This window comes from Parus major, chromosome 9 (genome assembly GCF_001522545.3).
Source record: "Parus major isolate Abel chromosome 9, Parus_major1.1, whole genome shotgun sequence".
NCBI classification, from domain to species: domain Eukaryota; kingdom Metazoa; phylum Chordata; class Aves; order Passeriformes; family Paridae; genus Parus; species Parus major.
The window spans coordinates 1,675,434-1,701,843 of record NC_031778.1 but is presented as its reverse complement, the minus strand read 5'-3'; the positions used below and the strand labels follow the sequence as shown (position 1 = coordinate 1,701,843).

General features: G+C 43.7%; 3 protein-coding genes across 6 annotated transcripts in view; 2 read left to right on the top strand and 1 right to left on the bottom strand.

Annotated features, from left to right (window-relative positions):
- Positions 1–6,404, top strand: part of GPC1 (glypican 1) — a 197,979-nt gene extending 191,575 nt beyond the window's left edge. The window contains exons 8-9 of the mRNA XM_015638168.1: positions 1,074–1,249; positions 1,730–6,404. Of these exons, the coding sequence (XP_015493654.1) occupies positions 1,074–1,249; positions 1,730–1,950 (397 nt within the window). The 3' untranslated portion in view covers positions 1,951–6,404. The remainder of the gene's footprint in view (positions 1–1,073; positions 1,250–1,729) is intronic.
- A 2,540-nt stretch (positions 6,405–8,944) lies between these two features.
- On the top strand, positions 8,945–10,569 carry DUSP28 (dual specificity phosphatase 28). Its single transcript, XM_015638186.3, has 2 exons — positions 8,945–9,419; positions 10,290–10,569. Exons 1-2 carry the CDS (start codon positions 9,072–9,074, stop codon positions 10,434–10,436), a joined length of 495 nt encoding a protein of 164 aa, XP_015493672.1. The 5' UTR covers positions 8,945–9,071; the 3' UTR covers positions 10,437–10,569.
- Positions 10,570–11,976: 1,407 nt separating this feature from the next.
- LOC107208978 (claudin-15-like) lies at positions 11,977–25,369 on the bottom strand. Of its 4 annotated transcripts, none has more exons than XM_015638181.3 (6): positions 25,265–25,369; positions 24,571–24,843; positions 16,771–16,935; positions 16,541–16,622; positions 13,828–13,938; positions 11,977–12,533 (listed from the first exon to the last, which is right to left on the bottom strand). In XM_015638181.3, exons 2-6 carry the CDS (start codon positions 24,788–24,790, stop codon positions 12,434–12,436), a joined length of 678 nt encoding a protein of 225 aa, XP_015493667.1. In that variant the 5' UTR covers positions 24,791–24,843; positions 25,265–25,369; the 3' UTR covers positions 11,977–12,433. The 4 variants fall into 4 exon arrangements, with proteins under 4 accessions (XP_015493667.1, XP_015493669.1, XP_015493671.1 ...); XM_015638183.3 differs by having other exon boundaries at positions 24,571–24,741; positions 25,265–25,366; XM_015638185.3 differs by having other exon boundaries at positions 24,571–24,769; positions 25,265–25,357.
- Between the last annotated feature and the right edge of the window lie 1,041 nt (positions 25,370–26,410).

Here is a 26,410-nt window from a genome sequence, read left to right as displayed (position 1 = left end):
TCTTACACATGATCACAGCCAGCCCCACTTGTTCAGAGTGAGCAGTCTGTGCCTGTCCATAGAGATGCTGCATTTCTGGAAAACCTCGTGCCTGGGAATGCCGAGCCTGGTGTCATTTTGCTGTGTGTTGAGGGTTAAGCACTGAAATGCACTCACCATGAAATAACTGTGTAGTTTTCTACTAAGGAAGCAGTTTTGCAATTCCACGTACACTCAGAAAGCAGCAGGGCTGGATTTACCACACAAGCTCCAGAGCTGCTGCAAAGAATTACCTGCACATCCATACCTGCTCTGAACTGCTGTTCCCTCTGAGAGAGAGCACCTGGGTGACATCAAACAGCTGCAGAAACAGTTCCTACTCCAGCCAGGGTTATAGGATGGCTGAGGGGAGATTGGAAGCTGCTGGACATGCACCTTTCTCCTCTCCTCTCTGCAGACCTCTTGGGCTTGGCTTTGCCAGTCTGAAGTCAGCACCTTCAGTCCTTCCATATTTCACACTGTTGCCAGCAGTGTCCCAGATCTGCAGGAGCAGGAGGAGCAGGGCACTCTGGAAGGCAGCAGTGCAGCCCTGGCTGACAGCTCACAGTTTATTAAGCCTTCCTGGGAGCCTGTCTGGTCAAACTGGGCTGGGGCCATTCAGTGGTCCCAGAGTGTCAATCTCCACAGGATTTAACCAAGCAGGGATTAAAGTGCTCCTCAGCCTCCCATGTGGACAGAGATTTTCCATAGGGGAGCATCACTGTGGGCCCACTGGTACCAGCCTGAGAGCAAGCCCTCTGCCTTTCCTGCAGGAGATCCCTCCCCATGCTGGGACAGGGGTGCTGCAAGGCCACCCAGCCACCTCCTGCAAGCTGAGACCCCCCTGCTGGGGTCTGGCCATGGCAGCACAGCTCAGCCATCCAGAGAGCTGGGCTGCCTCCCAGCAAACACCAGCTACAGAGGCTGTTCCACAAGTCAGTGGCACTGACTGCAGCCTCTCTGGGCCTCAAGGAGCCTGGATTATCCCTGGTGTTTGTAGGGAGAGGTGAACTGAGCTGGGGGGACACATCTAAACCTTTTGCCTTCCTTCCCAGTTACCTGCCTGAAGTGATGGGGGATGGCTTGGCTAACCAGATTAACAACCCAGAGGTGGAGGTGGACATCACCAAGCCAGATATGACCATTCGCCAGCAAATCATGCAGCTAAAGATCATGACAAACCGGCTGGGCAACGCTAACATCGGCAACGACGTGGATTTCCAAGACACAAGTGAGTGCAGCAGAGCCAGAGAGGTTCAAGGGGGTGAGAAGGGCTGAGCAGTCCTGCAGCCTGCACAGGTGTCCCTGTAGATGCTGCTGCTGGGCTCAGGGGGCAGAGAGCGGCTGTGGCAGCCTGGCTTTTGGCTTTGAGGGGCTGCTTGAGTGCAGCCAACTTGTGGGGTGGCTGTGCTGCTCCCAGTGCTGTTCCCAGTGCTGTACTGAAACCTGCAGGGCTGTCTCCAATCCCAGCCCTGCTGACAGGGCCATTGCTCCTGTCTGCTCCAGAGTTTGCAGCTGCTGAAGCAACAGGTGATAAAAGCCAGCAGGAGGTCAGGTATGAGCTGGTGAGGGCTGCAGAGAGGAGGGGGTGGCCAGGGTAGGGCTGGTGGCCAGAGCTCCCCAGGGTTGCAGCAAGGGGAAGGCCTTGCCAAGGAAAAGGAAAAGGAAAAGGAAAGCAGTCTGTGCTCACCCCACGTCTGTCTCCGTGCAGGTGACGACATGAGCGGCTCCGGGAGCGGGGACAGCTGTCCTGATGACGTCTGTGGCAAAAGACTTTCTAAGAGCCCCAGCACCAGGCAGCCAGAAACACACGCTATTCCTAAGCAGTCTGGACACGGCATCAATGGGGCCAGCAGCAGATCTTTGCCTTCTGCCTCCCTCCTCCTCCTCCTCTCGGTGGCTGTCATCACCGCGCAGCACTTGTGGCGGTAACTCACTGGCAAAGCCAGCAAACAGACTGCGGCTGAGGGCTTCACTTTGCCAAAACCAACCAACCAACCAACCAACCAACCAAAGGACATATTTAATTCACCTTGGCAAAAAAACAAAAAAAGGAAAAAAAAGAAAACAACAAAAAAAGGGAGGAGAAAAAGGTTTCCAGAAGGTTTCAGTTGTTTGCTATTTCTGGCAGTGCTCGAGCTGTTTTCTTCTTTCTTGGTCTTTCCCCAGTGCTGGGCCCTTCTTTCCATACCTCATTGTTTTACTTTTGTTATTGCCACAAACTGGCTCTTGGGGCTGCAACAAGCCTTTGCAGAGGGCTCCAGGGGAACTCGGCCGAGCCCTCCAGTGGAATATGCAATTGCCCTGCCCTGGTTCCCCAGCGCGGGCCAGAGCGCCGCTGCCGGCAGCGCCACTCCCAGCCGAGGGGCCGGGATCCTCGGCACGCCTCACCTGCTGCATTCAGGGGCTCTTTGGGTTCTTCCTCTGTGCTTCCTAGCTGGCCAGAGATGGCCCTTCACTTCCAGTGGTGTACATAGGAGCGGGAGCAGGTTTGGTGGGTTGAACTGAAAGAGTTTGGCAGTGGCTGTTGGACCCAAAAATGCAGAACTCCCTTTTTTCTTGGAAAGGTCACAAGTGGGTTTCTTGACTAGAGCTCGTAGCTGACGACAATTTGAAATGTAGGTTTCCTACATCTAAGTGACTGGGAATGAGTGTTAGGGGTTGGGGTTTGGGGTACTTTTTCTTTGCATGCTAGTTGGAAAGCCATTTTTTACCCAAGTAACAAAGGTCCAATTTCTACCTGCAGTGCAGTACCATTGTAGGTAACAGAGAGATGCAAATATGCACAGTGAGATTCTCTGTGTGACAGACAGTTGTGCTGCCTCCTCCTTCTCTGGCCCCAGCCATAGACAGGAATCTGTTTGTTTTTTTCTTGGTAATAAAAGAAACCAGGGACATTTTGCTAACTGGAGCTTTGGGACTGGTTGTGCCCCTTGAAGCAGCTGCCTTAGGGCAGAGAGGGGCTGGTGGGGATCACCTTGGCACTGGGTCCCTACCCAGAGCACTGGCTCAAGGCAGCACCCACCAGGGGGAATGTGAGGATGGGACACATTTTGTTTGGGATTTCTTTCTACCTTTGCTGTTTGTTCCAGTTGCATTGTAGGTTTTTAATGAATTCCCCATTTTCTCTGTTCCTTCCCCATCATCCAAAACACCTTCCCCGAGCCTGCAGGCACGGGCTGAGCCGGCAGCTCACACAGCACCGGCAGTTTTGGCTCAGGAGAGGGCCAGGCTCACCCTTTGCTGCCCCATCCCAGCACTCACCAGCCTCTGGGTGATGTGGGCAGCTGCCCTAACCCCAAATTGCTTGGTGGGGTGGGCTCTGTGCCAGGTTTTGAGACTGGGGATGGTGAGTGAATTTACAATTGTCCTCACGTAGCTGTAGGAGTGTCTGTGCTTGGAAGGGCTCTGTGTTTGGGGCTTCCAGAGGCTTCTGTGCCTGGTGAGCAGCAAGCACGGGCTGGAGCCATAGGTGTAGCAGATGTTGGATACAACACAGTCACTGGGACTGCTTGGGCCAGGAGCACACACAGCTTGGGTTTGAGCTTCAGATGGGTTTGTATTGGGCTGAGAGAGAGGGCAGAGCTGGGCTTGTCTCTTGCTTTATTCAGCATTTGAGCAATTCTTCTGTCTTTTCAGAGGAAACGTGCCTTTGGGCTGAGCAAACATTATGGCTTGGGGTTTGGCTGTTTTCTAAGAAAGAAAAAAAAAACAAACCCATTTTTAACATTAGCAGTTTCTAAAGTGTGCAGTTTAAGGAAAGATAAGGACATGAGAAAGGTAATGCTGAAAGCCAGTTCTGCCCTCCCTGGGGCCCAGTGGTGGCACTGAGGGGCAGATTTGAGGCCAGCTCCGAGTCACAGTGATTAATGTCACTGACTGTGCATTCTTTCTGCCTTGGCCTCACCTTCTTGTAAGGCACAATCATACCTGATCCACTCAGGTGTCAGAAATGAACACTGGGGTGCTGGACAATGGCTGAAGGACAGACAGTGCCACTCCACCCATCAGAACCCTGGAGAGGATAAATGTAAGTTGTGGTTTTGTCTAGGTTTATTTACTCCTACACATACAGCAAATTCACATGATTTTTACTGTTCTAGATTTTCTTTTTAATTTTTTTTTTTTTAATCAGAATTGCAAATACAAATTTAAATTTCAGTTATAACAGTCCCCACAACCAATCCTGCAGAATTACATCCAAAAGAAAAAAAAAGAAAAATGTGTGGGGGGAGGGAGGAAGAATTAAAACATTTGTACCCTCTGAAAACACAGTTGGGTTGGGGTTTTAACACGTGGACGCTAAGGTCAGTGGTTTGCTTTGCAGAATTGGAGCTTGAAAGTCACTTCCATTTCTGTGCAATTAAATTTTTCTGTCTGCCTGTTTATCCTCAAAAGCTTCTTATGAGTCTCTTCCATCTTAAATGTGAAGCCAGGAATTTACGGATTATCCAGTTAATGTTTTAACAATTTAATAGACCAAACTAGTGGTTATGTTACAAGAAAAAAAAAACATGATAGTGCAAATTAATAAGGCAAAACCTCAAAGAAACAGTAAAATATGTTATGCAGGGGAAACCCTTCCTGATGCCTTCACCTCCAGGCTGGGGTTGAGCTCCCACTTTCAGGTCCCTCCTGACCATGGGGGTGGCAGCTTCCACCTTCCAGAAGCCAAGCCAGGGTGAGACCAGGACAGCAGCCCAAGGTGGGGCAGTGCAGGGGGCTGGGTCTGCTCTGTGCCCAGAGGTGCTCAATGGTGGTGGTGACACTTCCTCCTGGGGTTGATTTGTACATCATATGTCCATGGTCAGCCTACACTGCTGCTTCTTGTTGGTCCCTGGGTGCTCAGTTTTTCTGTTCTCTCTTGCCCTGAAGTTGTTTCCCCAGCTGCTGCCATGGCCTGGGGCTGTGTTTGGCCATGACCTTCCCCAGGAGCTGAAATGGCTGAGAGCCTCCAGGATATCAACTCTAAACTAAAACAAACTGTAATTATTGCTGACTAAACAATCACTGGTGTGGCTGAACAAGCTGAAATCAACCCAGCTCCAGACAAGTCCCAAGCCTGTGGTCAGGTTGGTGCAGAACCTGTGGCCTTTCATTGCTTATGAATGACATTTCCTGGGCTGCTGCCTGCTGGAAAACACTGTGACACCCCTCCCCGTGGCTGGTGGCTGCTCTGGCTTGGCTGCATGAGGGGATCTCTGAGGAACTGGGCTGGCTGGGAGAAACATCTGCTTCAATGGAGGTCCATCATGTCCTGGTGTGAAAAGGCCTCATACCTGACAGGAGTCTGGAGGGGGTAGTGGTGTAGGAAAAAATATTTACAAAGGCCCTGTCCCTGGGCAGGGAGAACCATAAACGGTGAATTTCCAAGTGTCTCTGTCTTTCAGCCTGCTCTTTGTGCCATAACGTGTGTTTTAAACAATGGTGAGGGTCTCAAAAGGCTTTGAGAGCACAGCTACTTCTCATTTACAGATGACAAGCTGCCTGTTGTTTTCTGGTGGGCTTGGTAGGGGCTAAGGTATAGCAGAATATCTAAAGTCCACCTTTGCTTTAAACAGATGCATTTCTATCTGCAGGAATAAGAATTATTTCACTTATCAGCATAGCTGGACAGTTATCTATTTCTTTCTGTTACCAAGGTACTTGTAACTCTCTTGCACTGTTTATCTAAAGTTGAAATATGTTCTTTGAATCCTTGTATAAATAAAAAGGCTGGAGACAAATCTGTATTTACAGGGCAATTATTTCTTCTCCATTTAAAGACAAGTCTGGCATTTTCTTTCTTTTTCCCTTGCTATAAAGGGAAAAGGCCAGGTCAGGAGCCCTGAGGAATTAAACCATGTTTCAGCCACAAGTGTGTAATGGGCTGATGGCAGTGTTGGCAATAAATAGGGATCTGCCTGCATTCCTGTACCTTTCAGAGGAGCAGCTGCTGGGTTCTATGGATGTTTGTGGGAACAAGGTGAGCCTGGTTTGAGCCATCAAAGCGAGGATCTTAAGTTATCTCTCATCTAGAAGCACAGAAAGTCCTGGCATAACAGTATAAAAAATCAGAAATGCCCTTGGTATTTGTCATTACAAAGTGTTGTACAGACCATGGCTGTGCACCAGTGCAGCTGTTGGATGGGCTCACAGCAAGCAAAGCAGCGAAGGGGATGTTTCATCTCCAGCATGTGCTTGAGACTGAGCTGATGCAGCAGAAAGGTTTGTGCTTCAGCTCTGTCCACTTCCAGAAGTGGGTAAGTGCAGCTGTCAAGGTGATGTGTTGGAAGCTGCTCGTGAAATGTCTACAAGAGACTTGGTAACTGAAAACTACTAAAAGTGTATCCTTCTGCCTGGAAGCAAATATCAGCTGAATTTAATAAACTGACTGATACCCCTGAGTGAGTAGGTATTTATTTAGATTCCTCTCCTTCAGCTACAGCTATTTGCACCATATGCATGCATTTGTATAAATACAAGTGGAAAAATATAGGTTTTCTCCTTGGAGAAGTTTTGTGCACACCAGTCACTTGTTTTGCCTCCTCAGAGTCTAATTGCAATCTGAAATAACAGCCTCTTACAGCTTGGTGTTTACTAAAGGTGTCTGAAAACATTTCTGCAGTTCATAATGTCACTGAACGCTGCATGTTTGTAAATTCACTGCTAAGAGCTTGCAGGAGGTGTAGGGTGTGGTACAAGCTCAGCTCCCACTCCCCTGCAGCCACACATGGAAGGCTTCAAGGGCTCCAAGAGCAGCCCAGCACATCCTGGGAGCTCACCAAGACCCTGGGGCCAGACACTTTGCAGGTGCATGGCAGGAGGACAGGAGACAGCCATTGTGACTGGGGCTGTTGGCAGCATACCCCAGTGCCACCAAGACCAGAAATACCCCAGGAAAATCTGGATCATCAGAGGGCATCAGAGCTTTCCTAATGAAGGGGTGAGGCTCTTACCCTGCCTTCGACCATCTTCTTACAGAGGCAGCAACCAGCTTCACTGCCAGAAGATGGCATTTGTGTTTAACTTATACATTACTCTGTGTGTAGTGACAACTGCCCTGCTCCTAACTCCTCCTCTGCACTGAGACACGGTGCAGGGCAGGCTGGTGGGAAGGGATCACCTTTCTGGCATGACTGACCATCCTTAAGTCAGCTGTAGGCAGGTGGCAAATAAACATCCATAGCCTCAGAGAGAGGGAGCTCAGGTGCAGCCTCAGTGGCATTTGCTGGTGCTAAATGAGGACAAGAATGGTGCCCTGAGATGGTGTCACCTGGACAGCACCTGGACCAGTGCTGGGATGAGCTGCAGGAACTGGCAAACCAGTCACTCACACCAGGCTTCTCTGGCAAACCCCAGAGCAATCTGATGGGCTACTGCCACCCACACAGATCAGTGGAGGGTTCAGGGCACAGCAAGGATGATGCCATGCAAAATAAAGATTATGGTTTTGGTATGAACTGGAGTGTGCCATAAAGCACCACCCAGGGACCCTCTGCAAGAGCCCAAGAAAGCCCAGTGATGAGTGCAGGCAGAAGAGGGATGAGCCTCTGTCAGAGGCAGCAGCTGGCTCTATTCCAGTGTGGGGAATTGTCAAATGCCTATCCCACAAGGAAGTCCCTGGCAGTGATTGCAGAAAGGTTCCTTGCCTGAATGCCAGCATCATGGCCTGGGAATAAGGGGTGTGCCACAGAAAGGCTAATTTGGGCAAGAGCCTCTGCCAGGGAACATCCAAAATCCCTGGTAAGAGTGGCTGTGGGGGAATCCAGGAGCCCTCCCCATGCTGCTGGGGTGGGCAGCATCAGGGTCTCCTGTTGAGTTTTCTCCTTTCCAGCTGCAGGATCCCAACCTGAACTTGGCCTTGCACCAGCCACATGCCCTGAGCACAGGAAGCAAGGGGGCAGATGAATAAGCCTGCATGTGGGAGCTGAGCCATGTGCTGGGTAACAGGAGGGGACACCATGCTCCTGTGCTCATGGCAGAGAGCCGACTCCTTTGGCCCCAGAGCCAGCACCTCGCTGACAGGCTGCCAGTGACAAATCACATCAGGTGTGTGGCAGGTCGAGTTCTCCTTCCTCCATGATCAAATAAAAGCTCATCACTTTCAATTCCTTAATGAGTGGCTCTGCATTTCACACCTGTCTGTGCTCTGCTGCTGCAACAGTTCGGGTTTTGTGTCAGCAGCAAATATCAGCCAAATGTTCCTGTTTTGCCTGAAAGCCAAGGGTTGAAGCAGCTCAGCCTCCAGGAAGCAGCTGGCACCTGTGAGCAGCACCTGCCCAGCACTGGCCAATGTGACCTTCACCTGGCTGGCCTTGGCCACATCCCCACCTGTCCTGTGCAGCTCAAACCCATGTCAGCACACTCTGGTGTAAGGTACTCTCTGCCCTCGCAGCACACCAGCAATTCTACTGAAGTCCAGAAAGATTAGCACTACGCTATCTGGCCAGCCTAGTAAATCATTTTCTGGGCACTCAAAAGACGCTTTTGTTGTAGGCGAGTGGCATCGAGATGCTCTGGAGAAGATCAGAATCACAGAATCACAGAATATACTGACTGGAAGGCCCACAAGGGTCATGGAGTCCAGCTTCTGCCTCACACAGAACATCCCCAAGGGTCACACCATGTGCCCAAGAGTACTGTTCAAACACTTCTTGAACTCAGGTTTGGTGCTGTGCCCACTGCCCTGGGGAGCCTGTTCCAGTACCCAACAACTCTCTGGCTGAAGAACCTTTTTCTAATCTCCAGCCTAAAGCCGCCCTGACACAACTTCAGGGTTGCATCACTGCACGGACAGCACGGCAGCATTGCCGTGCAGAACACAGCAGGTGAGCAGCTGCTCTGGGGGCAGCGACTGCACAGATCCATTGGCTTTACAAGTGAGCCGTGGGCTGTGAAAGCGCTTCCAGCTTCCCAAGCGCAGCAGCTGCCGGGCTGCAGCCGGCACTAGGACCTGCTGGAGCCGCTGCGCCCGCAGGAGCGGATAAATACAGCAGGATAAATACAGCAGGATAAATACAGCAGGGCAGGGCGGCCGTGCCGGGAGCGCCGTGGCTGCCCCGTGTCCGCCGATGCTCCAGCTGTGCCCGGTCACCTCCTCGCTGCTGCTGGGCACGGCCAGGGCGGCGTGCGACGAGGAGCTGCTGCTGCGGGAGGGGATCACCTTGTGCGTGAATGTCACACGGCAGCAGCCGTTCCCCGGCCTGCGGCGGGTCCGCGGCATCCGTGTGCCCGTGTTCGATGACCCGGCCGAGGACCTGGCCCGGTTCTTCGAGCCGTGCGGTGCCGCTATCGAGGAGGCCGTGCGGGCCGGCGGGAGGTGCCTGGTGTACTGCAAGAACGGCCGCAGCCGCTCCGCCGCCATCTGCACCGCCTATCTCATGAGACACCGGCAGCTCTCGCTCAAGGACGCCTTCGAGGTAGTGTGCCTACAGCCAGATTCGTATTTACTGCTCTTTTGGGGAAGAAATGCAGTGCTTCTTATGAGTAATGATGATTTCTTGTAGAATTATTTTGGTGCTTTCACCTGCCCCTCACCATTTACACAGAGATTCAACATTTGAATAAACAATCCCCTGTAAGTTTTTTCGTGCCCAGCTTGGTCTAAAAAGTTTTCAGTGAGGGGTTTCTAGGATGAAGATAAATACAAATGCAAGTAGGCTTTAAGCACAGGTAGCAAACGTACAAAGCTGGTTGCTTAGTGAACATTTTCTCTGTTGTTTGCCCAGCCATGACAAGTGAGGACACATACAGTGAGTGCAGGAACTGTTCTGCACAGAGACATTCCTGTTAGGCCCTGCATGCCTCAGGACCTGCTTGCTATCAGCCAGAGCTGTATTGCAATAAGCAATGACATGGCAGCTTTCCTAGGAAGCCTGTGCAATACAAACTACTTGTGCTTTATGGGTTTTTAGTCTTCACCCACTCGTCAGGTGTATCACTTTAGATAGCCAATCTGCTTAATTCAGAGACTGCAGAGAGTGACCAAGTTTCACACTATCATCTTAAACATGAGCAGTGTCACTGCTCTTGGAGAGAGACTTTCCCATTTCCAGCAAATCAACAGCTCTGTCTTGAGTCTTGCCCACGAATCCGTTCTGTGATCGGGCCCATGTGCCAGTTCTTAGCAAGCACAGAGTGAAGTCAGCTCACCAAAATAGCTGTTTCTTACTCTGGAGCCAAATCAAAACCAAAGTAAATCTTCTCAAAATTTTAAGTTCAAAGTTCATTTGCATGACCCCCACAAATGCAGGATACCTTGCTTCTACCATGTCTCTCCTGTTCTCTAGGCTGTGAAAACTGCCAGACCTGTAGCAGAACCGAATGCAGGATTTTGGTCTCAGCTGCAGAAATATGAAGAAGACTTGCAGTCTGCTCTGCTGAGCAAAGGACATAAAAATAGCAAGTGTGAAGATACTTTAAAGAAAGTGAAGTGACTTGCTACAGACTTTAAAAAAAAGGGAAAAAAAGCACTTCCTAAATCACCTGTATGTGAAACACTTTATCCCCTGATATATATAATATATATATTATAACTGAGTAGATGGCTCATTAAATTCATTCAGTGAATTTCTGTTGGTAATGTATAGAAACAGGACAGAAACACAGGGAAAACAGCAGAAATAGAAAATGGTTGGAAGGACTGTAAACAAACCAGAGAAAGGCATAGAATTTTTAGCAGTTATTTTGCCCTCAATGACACTGAATATGGTAACAATGTACCGAATGAAGGAAGAGCACCGGCATTTTATTCCTGTTTTTAATTAAACTTCCCAGTAATGCCATTAGAAGACATGATGCCAGACCAAGGAAATTCTGAATTTCCCTCTCACCTGCTGAATCATAATTTATGTTAATGAGTTGACACAACCTTTGGTGGAAAACTGACAGTGGCTGATGCTTTGTCTCTGCAATTTTCCTTATGTTCGACTAGACCAAAGTACCTTCACAAATTGCCCAGAAATCCAGAGGGCAGAATATACAGATGATGGTAAGGAGTTCAGCTCCCACCATGCAGGCTAAGTGCCTTTTCAGCTTTTGAAATTATTCTCTAAAACACCAAAGGAATGATTTGAAAACCTGCAGATGATGGTGAAGGGAAGAAGATGAAACTGGCAATCTAGAAGTAATCCTCACTCCTTTTAGCTTTACTTACTAAGCCAAGCAGTGCCCAGTTCATGCCTTAATGTGTCAGTTTACAAGTCAGCTGTTCCTGAATGCAAGCACCATGGCTAAATCATTTCTGCTGAGACTGTTTTCAGGTTGCCCTCCAAAATTATCTTTTGGGCCACCAAGGGAACCTCATGAAACTTCCAGATCAGACTGCTGAGTGTTTATCATTAGCCATTCAAAACAGAGTTTTGTCAAACTGTATGAATACATTTGGAATTTTAAAGGGACAAGTTATGGAACCTGAGAACCTGCAGGGTGAAATTCCATTCCACCTTGCTGAAAGCATAAATACGAATTAAATTAGCTCACTGCCATCTGCCTAAGTGCTCACACAAAGTAAACATATGCTCCCAGCAGTGGACTAGTTTAAGGCAGAAATTCTAATGATGGAACATTGACAGAAGATAAAACCACTGGGGAATTACATGAATTAGACAATTCAGATGCAGTAAAAGTTCCCAAAGTTAAAGACTGCTCAAAGTTAAAGTAGTGTTATTTTAAAAGCTCCTTAATAAAGGAAATAGAAAACCATAGAAATAAAAATTCAGGCTATCATTTTAGTTACCACAAGGCATTTTCTCACCAGATGCTTTCTCCATTCCCACATGTCTTTTGTTCATTCTGTATTGTTTATCTTCTGTATCTGCATTACAGCCAGAAAGAAATTTGTTGCACATCTGCAGATTTGAAGGTGAGTGGTTGCTAGAAAAATTTTTGTAGCTTTTATAAACCTTGGCCATCATATGTAATAAGAATTTCAGTATAACATAATTTCCTTATTAGAGGATTCCACTCGTCAAAAAATCTGTTTCAGTCTGTGGAACAAAGTTTATTTCATGTCAAAAGCTTAAGCTGCTAACAAAACAAGGAAGCTAAACATTAATGAAAACACAACACATTTCTAACTGTGAGGCATATGAACTTGCAGTCAGATACAGCTATCAGTTCCACATGTTTGAGTCAGCTGAAATAGAAACCATTGCTCTTGAGTGTCAGCATATACTGCGCTCAGGTTAAATTTTACCAGGCTTCTCAGCATGCAGAAAACCTTCATGCCACAGGATTTCACATCATGGCATCTTCTGTAGAAAGCTGTTTACATCTGAAAACCGTTCCTATTTACATTGAAAACCATACCTCCTCTTGGTACTGCTCCAAATTAAGGCATAGGATTGCAATTTGGAACTGGAATAAAGAAGCAGTTGACTTCTTTATTTGAGTTCATAACCCACTAATGCTACAGGTGATGCAGAATGGAAGCTCAGACATACTCCTTGTTGCTTATGACGGTCTCAGAGCTCCTGGGGTACATGTGTGGCTGAATAGCTGCCTGGGCTGATGAATATGCATATTTCTTGGGACTGCAAATCAAGAAAAAAAGATACAAAATAATAGGTGTTAAACACATGCCCATGGTTTCAGATATTTAGAAGTTACTCAGTTAGCTTTGTATCCAACCCACCAATAGCACATTCTTCACAACAGGGCAGAAATTGGAGGCCTCCAGTTCTCGTTGTTCTGGTAGCTAAGGGGGAATAGGTGGGGTCCCTGATGGGCTGCACAGCCCATCTCTCTTGTAACCCCAACCACACTCTGGATTCCTAACTCACATGTGCTCTTCCTCGAGGCATTTCAGTCAAGGACTTCAAGCAGAAGCCCTCAGCACCTTTGTACAAGCTGCAGGTTTTAATACAGGAATCAAGATGACGAAGAAAGAAAACAGAAGTATCTGAACCCAACCTCCTCAACTGTCATTCATCACACTGAACTTCTATTTCATATATCAGTTTTACCTGATTTTCAGGACATTACAGGACATTTGGTACTTTGTATCAAAGTAAGGTGAGCAAGATCTAAAGTCCAATGTGGCTGATGAAGTATTACCATAAAACAGAAATGGTTTCAGATTAAGCAATGGAGTGTCAGAGGAACATTACTACATTTTTAAATAATTTTCCCAAGATTAAACACACCAACAATGAATATGCTTCTTCCTTGCATATTCTCTCATATCCTCTCAAGTTGAGCTACTACAACCTCCAAGCTATTTGAGTTCTGTTAGCCATGGACCTCTGCTATTTCTGCCTATTTCATCCCTCTCCTTCAAAAAGAGGCCTTCTGTATTTGTCAAAATTCAAGACTGAAACAGAAATGCAGGGAAGGTTAAATATTGAGGCCAGAAACCTCCCCTTTCCTGATCTGATGTGTGACAAGACATTTCCATAAAGAACAAGAAAAAAGCCAAGTTTCTAGTGATCAATTCCATGTGCTTTGGGAAATGCCTTTACACTTTCTGCAAATTGAACAGTGAATATTTTAGTCACAGTGAGTACTGCAGAGAAACAGGATTGTAATACATTATGGGGTTCTATATGCTTTTCTTTTGGCGCCAGTTTGCTCCTTCACTACACATTTTCACCATCAGCAGTGCCCAGAATTACCAAATACAAGTTAGAGGGGACTGCTGATGGTGATGCATCAGGTACCCTGTCTGGGAGGTACAAGTGTTTGGTACAGCATCCTCTGCCATCACCAGTCTGTGACATACCATAGAACTGTTTGTAATTTACACATATTCATACCAGGAGGTGAGAGAGAGACAGAACAGAGCACAGATAGAACAGCTGCTACTTCAACTGACAAATCCAAAATTACCTGTAATTCTGTTTTTCCTTCCCTCTGCATGAACAGGTCAGTAAGATCCCACCGAGTATGTAAAGGATAGATCCAGCCCAGCCTAAGTACAGAGCTTCTCCTAATTCATACCTGAAACATGAAAGATTTTATGGAAACAACTTATAACAGGATCACAAAGCCTGTAATGCAACCAAATTCTAATCTGTGTAGAAATCAGCTAACAGAAAGGCACTTCAAGAGTTAACAGAGAACTGATCTGGCTTTGTGTCTGCTCAGTAAAACTCCTATTTGTATAGAGTTGCTCTGCCAAATTAGAGACAGTACAGAGAGTACTAAGCAACATAAAGATAAGTAGCAATAAATAATTGTGTATATTTAACAAATTGTTGATGATAAATAATAATGACATACCTTCTGTGCAATTCACAACATTTATTTTGCTCTTTTATTGGCTGTAAATGTCATTGAAACGATTTTGTGAAACTGAATGATTCAGATCTTACTGTCATATGCTGAGGAAAGGCAGATCACAGACATCAGTTTTCTATGGACACAACATTAAGTCACTTACAAGTAGCTGGTTGTATAGAGCTAGTTTTCAAACTTAGATATCCTAAAGGATATCCACCACCCTCTGTGGTTGTATGGCTGAAAGGCATTTATAAATGTCACAGGCTGAAAAAAAATAGCTCCCTATTTTACTGTACAAAACTATACCTTTCAGGAAACCCCCTAGACCAGTCCAAGGAATTCAATAATAATGAGTTTGTTCCAAAGACTAGACACAGCTGAGTCTGGAAAAGTCTGACAGGAGTTTCATACAAAGAGGAAAACAAATCTTTATGATCAGAAAAAAACTATATCCACAATCCACCTGTACATCTCTGGTCTGAGATCCCCAATATCAGGACAAAATAAGTGTCATGGACTGCAATGAAGGCATCATGGAACCTGAGAATTGTGCTTTCTTTCCCCTTGGAAACACAATTATTTAAAAGTGCCAAAGCTTCTGATTCTGGAATTCTTTGCTAACAGGAGGGTTTCAGAGGTTTACACAGATTCACAGCTCTCTGTGCTCTCATCACACATGGGAACCACAAGGTCTCCACTGGTTTAGGTAATTCCAAACACAGGACAGGCAGAGAGTCATTATCAAAAAAACCCAGGAGTACAAATTGCACATTGCCCAGTGCCTACAATCATTTCTGCTCACCTGTCACCTACAGACAAGAGTGCTGTAGATGTCATACCAAAGCAAAATATATAGGAGACATCTGCAAGAGAACTTAATTTGCCTTCAGAGCTGTAGGAGAAACTCCTCTAAGAATTAGCAGAGGTCAACTTCACTAATTTGCTGAAGTCAGATCAGAAAAATACAATCTGAAAAACCAGATTTGCCAGTCTCTTAAGGGTGATGATCAATACTGGAATGCAAGTGAATTTAAACCTGTCTCACAGACTCCATGTCCAGCTTTACCAATGATCAAACTTAATTCATCAAGCACTGCTCAGTGAATCAACAGCTTCAATATGAAGTTTAGATATTAAAAAAATATAAAATATTTCTTTAGCTACTGAATGCAAACCTTCTGGTAACTGATTAACAGGCATTTATATTGAAGCCCCAAAGCTATAGCAGGTAACTATAAAACACACCAACTATCCAACTAACCGAAATTCCTTATCAATGGTTGTTTCAGTTCTCTAATGTATTTATTACCCTTCATATAGTTCTCTCAAGGGGATATAAAGCAACAAAAAGTAACTGCACAAATACAATTTCTTTCTAAGCACTTCATTGAAAACACAGGAAAAACTGACAAACAATAAAGGCAGTTGCTTAAAGTACTTTGATTTATCACAAAGCACTTCACCTCTGACTTCCCTGAACCGATTCCTGGGCGGGAACTTACAAAACACTTCAAATATGAACCTAGCAACTAACGATTTATAGTTTACTGATCTATGAATTATATACTTGGTAGAAGTATATTACAGATGTCTCATATTCCACAGACAATATCTTTCCCTCTCCTTTCCCCCCCTCTCTGAAGGAGAGGCCCAGTCACCTCTACCTCTGTTCCTCATTGCTAAACAGGGCACCTAGATAAGGTACCATAAGCTGCCATTTGGTTTTGACAACTGTTACTTTTATATCAGATAAAGAGTAAGGCCTTTTATACCTCGAAACTTGTTTGTATGCAACTGCACTAGCTGATAATCCTACAAATTTTACCTCGTTTTAACTCATAAGGCAAACAAATGTTGAGCTGTTAACATATGTAAGGCAGGCAGCAGATTTCTCTGCAGGCCACTAGCACAAAACTCGAGCTGCTTTGCATGTTATTTTCCCTCATATGTACATCTAAGGTACTTTATTCTAGCCAGAACTTGAGTTTTGTACCTCTTTTGGTCTAAATGCCAAAGCACATTTAAGAATTTTACCTTTTCTTCTTCATAACATTGAGATACGCATTTGAGTCTCTCAAGAAAATGCAAACACAGTACAAAACCCCCTCAGATGCAGGGTTGGTATTCCTCACACATCCACTCACTCTTCCAGAGGAGAACTCTCCTCCCTCCCCACCAACAACCTTGAGGTGAAAAAATTCCCTGAATACAATTTTTCCCTCCTGTAGGACTGGATAATGGGATCCATCCAGGCTCTGAAAATCTGGAGCAGCTGTCTAACAAACGATGGAGTTTGGTATGACAGATACATTTAACTTACTTGGTTCCAGCGTACAGTTGATTAAAAAACTGAGCAGTAACCATTGCAGCATACCAAGAAATAGCCACCATGGAGCAGAGACCTACCAGAAAAAGTTTAAAAAGCACAAAGGTGAATGATTCCTTCAATGGCTGTAACAGATTTAAACAAAGAACAAGTTTGTTTCATTTAGTCTGGCTATGAAGCAATTAAAAGTATCAATAGTGCTCTCATTTCATATTCAATATTACCTCCTAAAATAAAAAGAAATCCTCCTGTGACAGTAAATTTCATTTTTCCATCTTCATCACTCAACCCAATGTTTGTGCATTTCATACCAAGCAGTGAGAATACTGCAGCTACGAATCCCAAAAGGATGGAAGTAATCATCAGGGCACGGCATGCCTGAATGTGAGCTAAGACAGAAAAAGAGAAAACAAATCAGGATCTACATAGAAATTACATTAATCTTGTCTGGGGGAAAAAAAAAAAAAGTGCTTAAAGGAAGTGATAAAATTAACAGGTGCAGTAATGAGTGAATCTTGTCCAGCTTTTTCATATGGTTCAGAGAAGCCCCCAAACCTGTGTGTTTAGCCTTCAAGTCAAACAGATTTGAGAGTTTAACTATGCCTACACCTTATAAGCTCAGTAAATCCTCTTGTGTCTTTAGTAAATCCTGAAAAACTACAGCAAGCTACTCATCCCTTACATTCCTGTGAAAATGCCTAGTGGCACACATGGTCATTTGCAGGAGCAGGAAATAGTCTCCTGCTCACAAGTCCTCTCAATTCCTGACCTGTGTACAGATGAGTGCACAGAACACATCTGAAATCCAGGTGATGGTCAAGGTGTGCAAGGCTCTGGCACTACTGAGGAACTGGAGAATGGTGCCAGCTTTGCTGCTTCCAGGGAGGGATAGGAAAGAATTGTGCTCAAGTTAGCAGTGCACTTCAAACTTGGTGTAACAAACAGGAGGTGAGTGCACCTGAGAGCTGCAGCACTCCTCCTAAGACATTGTCTTGTGGAGAGGTTACAGCTGCTTGTGGGCACATGAAGGAATCTGGTATGCTGGCAATTCTGCATCCTTTAAAAAACTGCTCTTCACATCCTGGTATCAATTGCACAAAAACCAGGACTGGATTATTAATCAGCCTAAGAAAGAAGGTGAAACGGGGACTTTGGACTCCTTTAAAATGGCACCCTGCATTTGGCAGGCTCCAGGTCAAATGGCACTTAGGCGCCTTTGCTGAGAGATAAACATGCCAAGCATCACAATCTGGCAGGGTCTCAACTGCTAACTTTGTTGACTTGATTATCTTTAAGTTTTCTTCCAACCTAAATGGTTCTATGACTCTATCATTTTAATCATACATCAGAAGGGTCAGACCTGATCTCAGCTGGACACTCACATCGTTGATACCAGCATTCAGGCTCTTGCTCCCTGACCATCTCCATGTCCTCCACGATAACCTAGTCTAGTTCTATAGCAGAGTGAGCTCCAGACAACAAAAATCAGACAGAGAGACAGGAGGCAAAGTGGTACTCACACTCCAACTCAGCCTAATGTGGCTTAAGAGTACTGGTCCTACAAGCTTAAGAGTTACCAAAATAGCAATAAGCACTGATGAGATAAATATACAGAATCAAAGGCTACAATAATTTGAGGAGTTAATGCTTCGTTAAGCTCTAATTTTAATTTTTTTGTGGAAAAAAATGAAGACAGTAGTAAAAGTGGAAAGACCCCTCAAAACACCACTGACACTTCAAGGTTTTTGCCTGCAGAAGATACTGTTAAGGTAAGTACTCAACAACACTGCTTTCAGGCTTGGGACCTTACACCATGGCAGTCACCCAGTGGGGTCCAACAACATTTCACATTTCAGCTCCTGGGGACTCCTGCAGTGTTACATGGGACTCCCCATCTCTTTCCAGGACACACAAACATAGCCTTGTTTGCAATCCAATGGGAAAGGGATTTCATACAACTGTGCCACAATACCATAACCTCAACAATCTTAACTGTGCACCTTAGCTCACAATTCAGAAAACACAATTTTTAATTTTAAACTTAGCTTATTTAACAAAATACAAAGTCAGTTCATTTTATTAGTCACACCAATTGTAAGAAATTATCCTCAAATCCTGTCATTGAAAAAAACACCTATGGAACCTTAAAAAGAAGAGCAGGGGGATGGAGTTTAAAAAGCTTTGGCAACTAGTTATATTAAATGTTTGATTTAGTTGTGACTAGACAGACATTGTATATGGAGTATACACATATATATATACAGTATAGTATACTATTTGGAGTAGCCAATCATGGTTTCAGTCTTGTGCAATATTGCATTTAAAAAGCTCCTCACTTCAAATATTTGTCATTTAGACTAATGGTTTAGTGAACTCAAAGGCATTAAATTGGTTTCAAAGAACCAAGTCTGACTTTTCCCATACATAAAGCAAAATCCAGAAGTATTCCACACTGCTCAGTGGCCAATAAGAAAACTTGCATGGAAAATCTTCACTGTCTGATGAGACATCATTCTGATGAGAGGTAACAAAGACACTTTTGTTTTTTCTTTTTGCCCTCCCTCCAGTCCCTGACATCCTCACAGCAGTTTCAGCTAAGTTTCTAAACAGGAATTTGAAACACACCTAAACTGTCCATGGTAATTTTTAATCCACCTTGGTTCATATCTGCAAGTGCTATCGATGTTTCTCAGAGGTCCCACTGTCTGTTGAGCCTGTGTTTTTACCAAATCCATTTTCTTCCTCTTTCCTGCTCTGCCCAGCCGTCCTTTCAACTGTTGCTACCATCTAGTGAATTCTGACTTTTCTTTTTCAGCTTTCCTTTCTGAAAATGTTTTATCTTCACAGTTTTGCAAGCTGTTTTTCCCTTCCCCTTCCCCCTGCCTTTACCCCTCAACTATACTGCCATGTTCTCAACTACAGGACTGATCTCCTCTTCAACAGCTCAAACCTAATCTTCACAACTTCACTTCAGAGCTTGTTCCAGTCATTTACTTTCTGGCCCCACTTCTCTCCTGCCTGCTGGCTCTGTGTTGTTACCTGTAGCTCTCAGGAGCCCTGCTGTTGCTTGCCTTCTGTTGTGTTTGCTTTGACATGGTGCTGTTTTCTGACCCCCACCAGGTTCTTTCAAACCCACTTTTCTCTGCAGATGCTGATCTCTTGCAGGCCCATGGCCCAAATCTGCACACATTCTCAGAGGTAACACCCCATGTAAACACATCAGTGACGAGATGCTGCCTGCAGTCAGTGGCAGTAAGCTACAAACCAGCCCTTGGGGTGGTCTTTACAAGAACCAAATAAAATCACAGAATCATTAAGGCTGACAAAGATCTCTCAGATCATCAAGTCCAGCTACTAACCCAGCAGTGCTGGTGCACACTGACATCAGTGCTCTGCAGAGGATAATGTCTGATGGAATGATTCTGCTGTAACTGAGGCTAAGATGTTTAAACAGGGTTATGTTCCTCTTCAAACACACATACACTAAAAGCAATTTTTACAGAAGACTGAAAAGCACAGATTATTCCCTAAATACTGGACACACTTTCAGAGAATTGCTATATGAGTGTTAGAGCTGATCAGCAACAAGCCTTTACTTAAACTGAGGGAGAAAGTGAATTGAACACCTCATTCCCACTAATCCTATATTACACATTCTTCAGATTAGGAGTATCCTCCTGTTTAGTTTAGCCACCTCTTAGGGCAGATTCAGCTAGAAGGAAGGCATTTTTATTCCAAATAAGTATCTACATACTGAATTATTCAAGATTAATAAAAAATAGCTTTACTGTCTATAGACACACTTACTATCCACAGAATATTGCCTAGCTGGGCATTTGAGGACAACCACAAGACTGATACAAAGAAGTAGAGCCAGCAGATCTAAATTTCTTGATATTTAAAACCACATCCAGATAGACTTTAGTTAACAAACCTTGAGAGTAGTTAGCATTAGTTAACAAACTTAATAATATATTCATTTATATCATATACTCCTTCTATAATATGTTAAAATATGTATAATGTATAATATATAATCATGTATTTCTTGGATTATCTACGATTTTCAGTCTCAACTCACTAAAACCACTACCACTTCTCAGCTAAAAACAGTATTTCCTACTACAATAAAGAACTCCAGCTACAGTACATTAGCTATGAAGTATTGCAAAAGAAGATCTATACAATAATTCCAAATAAATAAATAGTTTAAAAAAGTCTCCTACTAAGACATCCCATGAGATGCTAGAGAAGAGATTACAACCCACTTTAAATGCCTGTAAAACGCTTGATCAACCGACTTAATTTGCCGTATTTTATAGCCTTTCCTAACATGCTTGACACATTCTGCTGCTTGAGAGATTTTTATTACTTCAGCCAACAAAGTCCTCCTTGGCCAGTTAATTTCCAGTATTGCCAGATTACCAACACAAAAGCCTTTCTGTTTTTTGCCAGTAAGATTTTAAGCAATATAACCAAGGCTGCGTAAAGTCACCTACCAGGCAGTGCAAGCATAGAGTCAAAATCCCTGCAGTTGGATATTCCAGTGCTGTCTTCTGCACAGCTCTTCCACAGGTTTTCAAACAATGTAGATGTTGTGATCACAGAACCATGGATACTGGAGACTTTCCAGTAATTATTTGGCAAAGTAGCTCCAATAACTGCCAACCCACCCAAGCACAAAAGAAAGCCAACAATTTCCAACGCAGCAGTCATGCTTGTGAGTAGTAACAGTTAAATATCCTTATAATTAGATTACAATCAAGTGAAGCCTTTCAGAAGCCTCCTTGCTGTTTTATCTCTGGGTTTCACTCCAAAATGAGTCTACCTTTGCTCTTTGCTCTTTCCCCATAGATAAGGCTTACTGGGCATGACAATAAGAAGTGGGAGCAGTTCATGATAAAGATATTAGTGTGTAAAAAAAGTGACAATATTAATTCTTTTTCTAATAGGAAGTAAAAAATGAGCCTATTCTTTCTCTCAGCCTAGAAAGTCCAGTCAGTATTTCTACAAAATGCCTTGTAAGAATGATAGTATAGGCAAATATTTTATTGCTGTCTCTTTTCTGATGTCAACTAAATTCTACACTAAATTAAAATTGCTTGTAATTTTATTATTGCAGTCAAATAAAAAAATCTTTTGTGTAATATTCTCTTGAGGATTCAAACATAAAACAGCTTGAGAACAGAAGCTTTATACTTCTGCTAGAAAATTTAGCACAGTTTTTGGAGTTATGGTCGTAAGTAATCCACAACTGTACTGCCAGCTTCTTTCAGGAAGGTTAAGTTTATGGATGAGTGTTTTCCATTAATATTTTACTGTCTATTGATCTATAGCTAAACACATTCAGTCTTAAAAACAGTCCCACTTACACTGTACATTTGTACAATGTATTACAATTGTAATAACATATGTGTCGTGGAATTAAAATATAAGGAAATAGTGTGACAGACCTGCCTCAAAAGAAATAAAATTATAAAGAAAAACAGCTATAAGAAAAATAACACATATCAGCAAATTGCATCTGTTTGTTAGAATACCTTAGGGTTAAAATAAAAAGCTATTCTAGGCAAAGTATATGTTAAACTCAGTTTAGTTACTTCTGCTCATGGCTAGACAGAATGGTAGACTCAATTCACATCACCCACTCATGTTAATACTTTAAAATACTTGTGGATCCAAATGAGGTTAACCATCCCCTGCGGTGATAACCTGCTCTTATCTCCAGGAAATGGAGTCAGAGTTTCTTCATAAAATAATTCTGCTATGATGCAACATGGTAACAGATCCACAGCATTTATGTAAACACTACCAGAAGGATTACCCTTTGAGAGAGCCACAATTTGTCCCTAACAGGTATTGTTGTTTTTCATCAAAATTCACTGGTCACTTTGAGCTGATGCTGTAGGTTGGTAGGTTCAGCTGCCAAAGGGTATTACAGTGCCACTATGACATTTTGGCTCCCACAGCAGTCAAGAGGATCATTGCCATTGATTTAAACCAGACCAGGTTTGGCCGTGTGATCATGTGCAGCTCTAAACTTGCAATCTTTTAAGGAAACCAGATAGTGTGTGGTAAGAATTGATCTCAGGTGACTCTTACAGAATTTCCTCCTTCTGCTAAGCTATTGCAACTTGAAAAATGATGGCACAGTAAAATGAACATACTGTACCAGTATCCTGGACTATCTGCACTTCATTAAAAGCCCTTCAAAGAGTTTCCAGCTAATTTACCCATACACTGGTGCTACACTGGTGATCTCAGCAATCACTTCTGCTGAGAGGACTTTCAAAGGTGAGATGGTTGGGACCTTGAATCAAGTGTCCCTGGCTGTTATACTGCTGCCAAGGATAGAAATAAAAAATTAAGAGTATAATTTTTAAAAAAATCTCTTCCTAGTTAAGAAATGTATTTCAACAGACAGTCATAAAGCACACATATAAACAAAAAAGATTGAACTGAAGACCTGAAGTGCATGGGTATTCCTATACAGCACCAGGCATTTTAGTAATTCCCTTCAGGAAATCACCCTCCAGTGTGTTAAAGAACATAAGGCTATTCTTCACTGAATTTTGGAGCAATGGGAATAACAGCCAGTACTGCTCTGCATCAGCAGGGCTTAAGAGTTGGTGCTGACAGCTTCACATCAGCACCTTCCACAGCTTGGGAGCTTTCCTTTGGGCTTGTTCTAACCCAGTTGGACATTGTTGGACTCATCCTATCACTGTAATTCCCACAAACTTAAAGCATCCTGGTATCTACACAGAGGAGGCCCTGGGGAGGAGCTGAATGGGTACCAGGATGATGTGAGAAGCTGGCATTGCCCCTGATGCAATGAGCAATGTTTTTAAAATTCTTGGAAGCCTCCTTTTGAGGCTACAAAGTCTGGCCTCATTACGGGATGCTGATACTTATTCTTTAACTGGCATCCTGATTATGAAGGCAGATGAGGCCACCAAAGCGAGGGCCCTGTGGAAGAACCATGAACATGCTGAATCTTGAGAGTTAAATTCTCACCCTTTAGAGATCTGCCTTTGCAGTTAGACAGCTCTTACTCCAGGGAAGTCCACATCTGTGTCAAGAAAAACAAGATTCATAGTCTGTGACACATGGTACTTTTAGGGTTTAAGCACTGCACCTTCAGGGTAAATCTGCTAGAAGAGTCCAGACAAATAGCAATGACAGCAAACAGGAACCTGATTATAAAGCACAGTAGACTTGAAGAAATTATATTAACATTACTCATAAAGTGACTGCACAACAGACAGAAAGCTTAACAAAGTACCATTTCCAAAAGCTATAATGAGTTTACTGTTTCTACACTCAGGTTGCTGAGGAAAGAACTTCAGTGTCAATCCCTCAGTCCTTTACTGTAAAGATAGTGCTTACAGAAGGATATTTTTTAAATACAGAATGATACAAAAAAATATTTTCCCGTCCCTACTGAGATATTTCTTCTCTTTCTAGCTGCAGATAAACTACCCTGCTAGCATGGTCGACTCTAGACAACACAGAAGCATCCATCACACAGGTATATTTTAGTCTAAGCTCACCACCTCTGAGAAATTCCAGAAAAAATACTCAGGTACACAGGTTTAGCACAAAGTATCAAACCAGTTCTGGAATATTTAATAATTGCTGTCTCACACCAAAGCACAAACAAACATCAGTGCTCATGGAACTATGATCTGCTTGTATTGAAGAACTAGACTGAGTGAACAGATGCTATTTCTTCCAAAACTATTTTTAAAAAAAATCTCAGATTAACTGTATATCACACATACCTCTATGTCAACACATTAGAGAGGGTAGCAAAGCCACAGCAGTGACTGAGCTGAACTGCAGGGTGAAACATTGGTTTCATGGTGGCCCTTTAACCTGTCTACAACCACAACAGGATCTGGCCATACTGGACCTAGATCCTCTGGGACAGCCTCATTCTGTGCCCTCCAACCTCCTAACACGCTGTCCAGAAAGAAAGAATAAATCCTTGGATTTTATAAACATATACCTTGACCACTTACAGTCTGAACTCAGCATGTAGAGAAATTTCTTGCACTGTACTGATCCAACACCAGTTGTTGCACAGTCCATCCAAAGACCTTCAGAAACCCAGTCTGCAGTAACCAGCTCTGTCGTGGTGTCCAAAACTTTCCATCTGCTGGACATGGTAGTAACAAGTAATGTGGTGAATCCTGCAAAAGCCAGCAGGAATGCACAAATCTGTAGACAGGATGACGCCATTACAACAGAAGTTTTCTTCAAAGAGATTTCCCAAAATTTCTGGTATTAGAAACCTGTTGAAACAGTTCATACACACATAGTGTATGGAGTTACCTTTACACAAGCCTGACCTTTGCAAAAACATTAAAAAAATGCCTACCTACAAAGTAATGTATCACACAAGGGAACTGGAGAGCTGGGACCTAAATCCCATTAAGTAACTGGAATAATTGAATATTCTATACATTATTTTCTTAGGAAATTTTTTATTATTGTACAAGTTTACCACAAAAAAATGCAAACAGAGCAAGACCACAGGACACAACCGAAGAATTCTCTAATTTTAATTTGCAATGTTTCATCCATTCATTACACGTTTGCTGACTCAAAATTCATTTAAAAATGAGAACTATCAAATGCTTTAGTAAATTATTAATCTCCCAATTACAATATCTACCAATACAAATTTAAATCAAGATAAATTGTGATACTCACGTTTATGCTATACTTCTAACCTGTTTCCTCTACCTTCCTGAGATACTTGTGTCAGCACTTTGTGACGACCGATTCGATCACCTGAGTGAAAGTTTTGGACTCTTTAGGACCTTTGTCCCATTCTAAAAATCAAGGACCCAGGACCAAAGCTCTGTCCCACTGTTGCACAAAGATCTGGCATGGCTTTTCACTATAGCAAAGTGTCAGTGGAAGGGAAAATTACCAGATATTTATGTAAATTAGTACCAAATATACTCAGATTAACCTGCATATAATTTGCTTTGTCAGGACCACTGAGCTGCCCAAGCACCATCAGAGTGCAGAGCAATGCAGAAACATGGCTGCAACATACACAGTGGTTGTTCTACCTGAAATTTTTATGCATTTTTCTAGGATGCTTTTTAAAGAAGAAATATGCAGCTGGGCACCTGTCCAGTGGATGACATTAACAAAGCAAACTGTTTGTGCCTGCAGCCACGGCTCAAAGCAGGACAGACCTCCCGGGCTCCCAGCTGAAGGAGGTCTGGCAGCCTTGGACAGCTCTGCAGCCACTTTGCTGCTGCAGTTCCTCCTCTCTTTGCCTTTCTCTTTCTCAAGGAGCCACCCTCACTCACCCCTTGAGTGGGACCCCTTGTCCCATGAGTGTCTCCACAGCAAAACAGGCATCCAGGAAGGTGCATGCACATCCATCCCCTTTCAACCCCTTCCATGGACACCTTACCCTACAGGACCTGATTGTACCAGCTGTCACACAGTGTCATGTTTATAAGATTGAGGTGATAGCACAGCTGCTAGCAAATGTGCATTGCAACTGTGCAAAGGAGAATGACTATAAACCAAACACGAATAAATACACAAAGTCCAGAGCATCATCCCTCACAAAGTACACACATAGGCTATATGCAAGTAAGAGCTGTAATGTGATAAAAACAAACCCTGGGGGAGCAAAAAGGAAAAAAGGATCACTGTAACATTAAAAACAGCACAGATAAAATGTATGTGGTTTGAGCACAGCGCAGGAAGGGTTAACAAAGAAAAATACTGAAGTCACTTAAATAAACAAATTACTCCTGATAAGGTCTTTGGAAGTAAAATTGACTGGTGAAAGTGTCTAAAATGGAAAGTTAAAAATCTCTTTTACTTCTT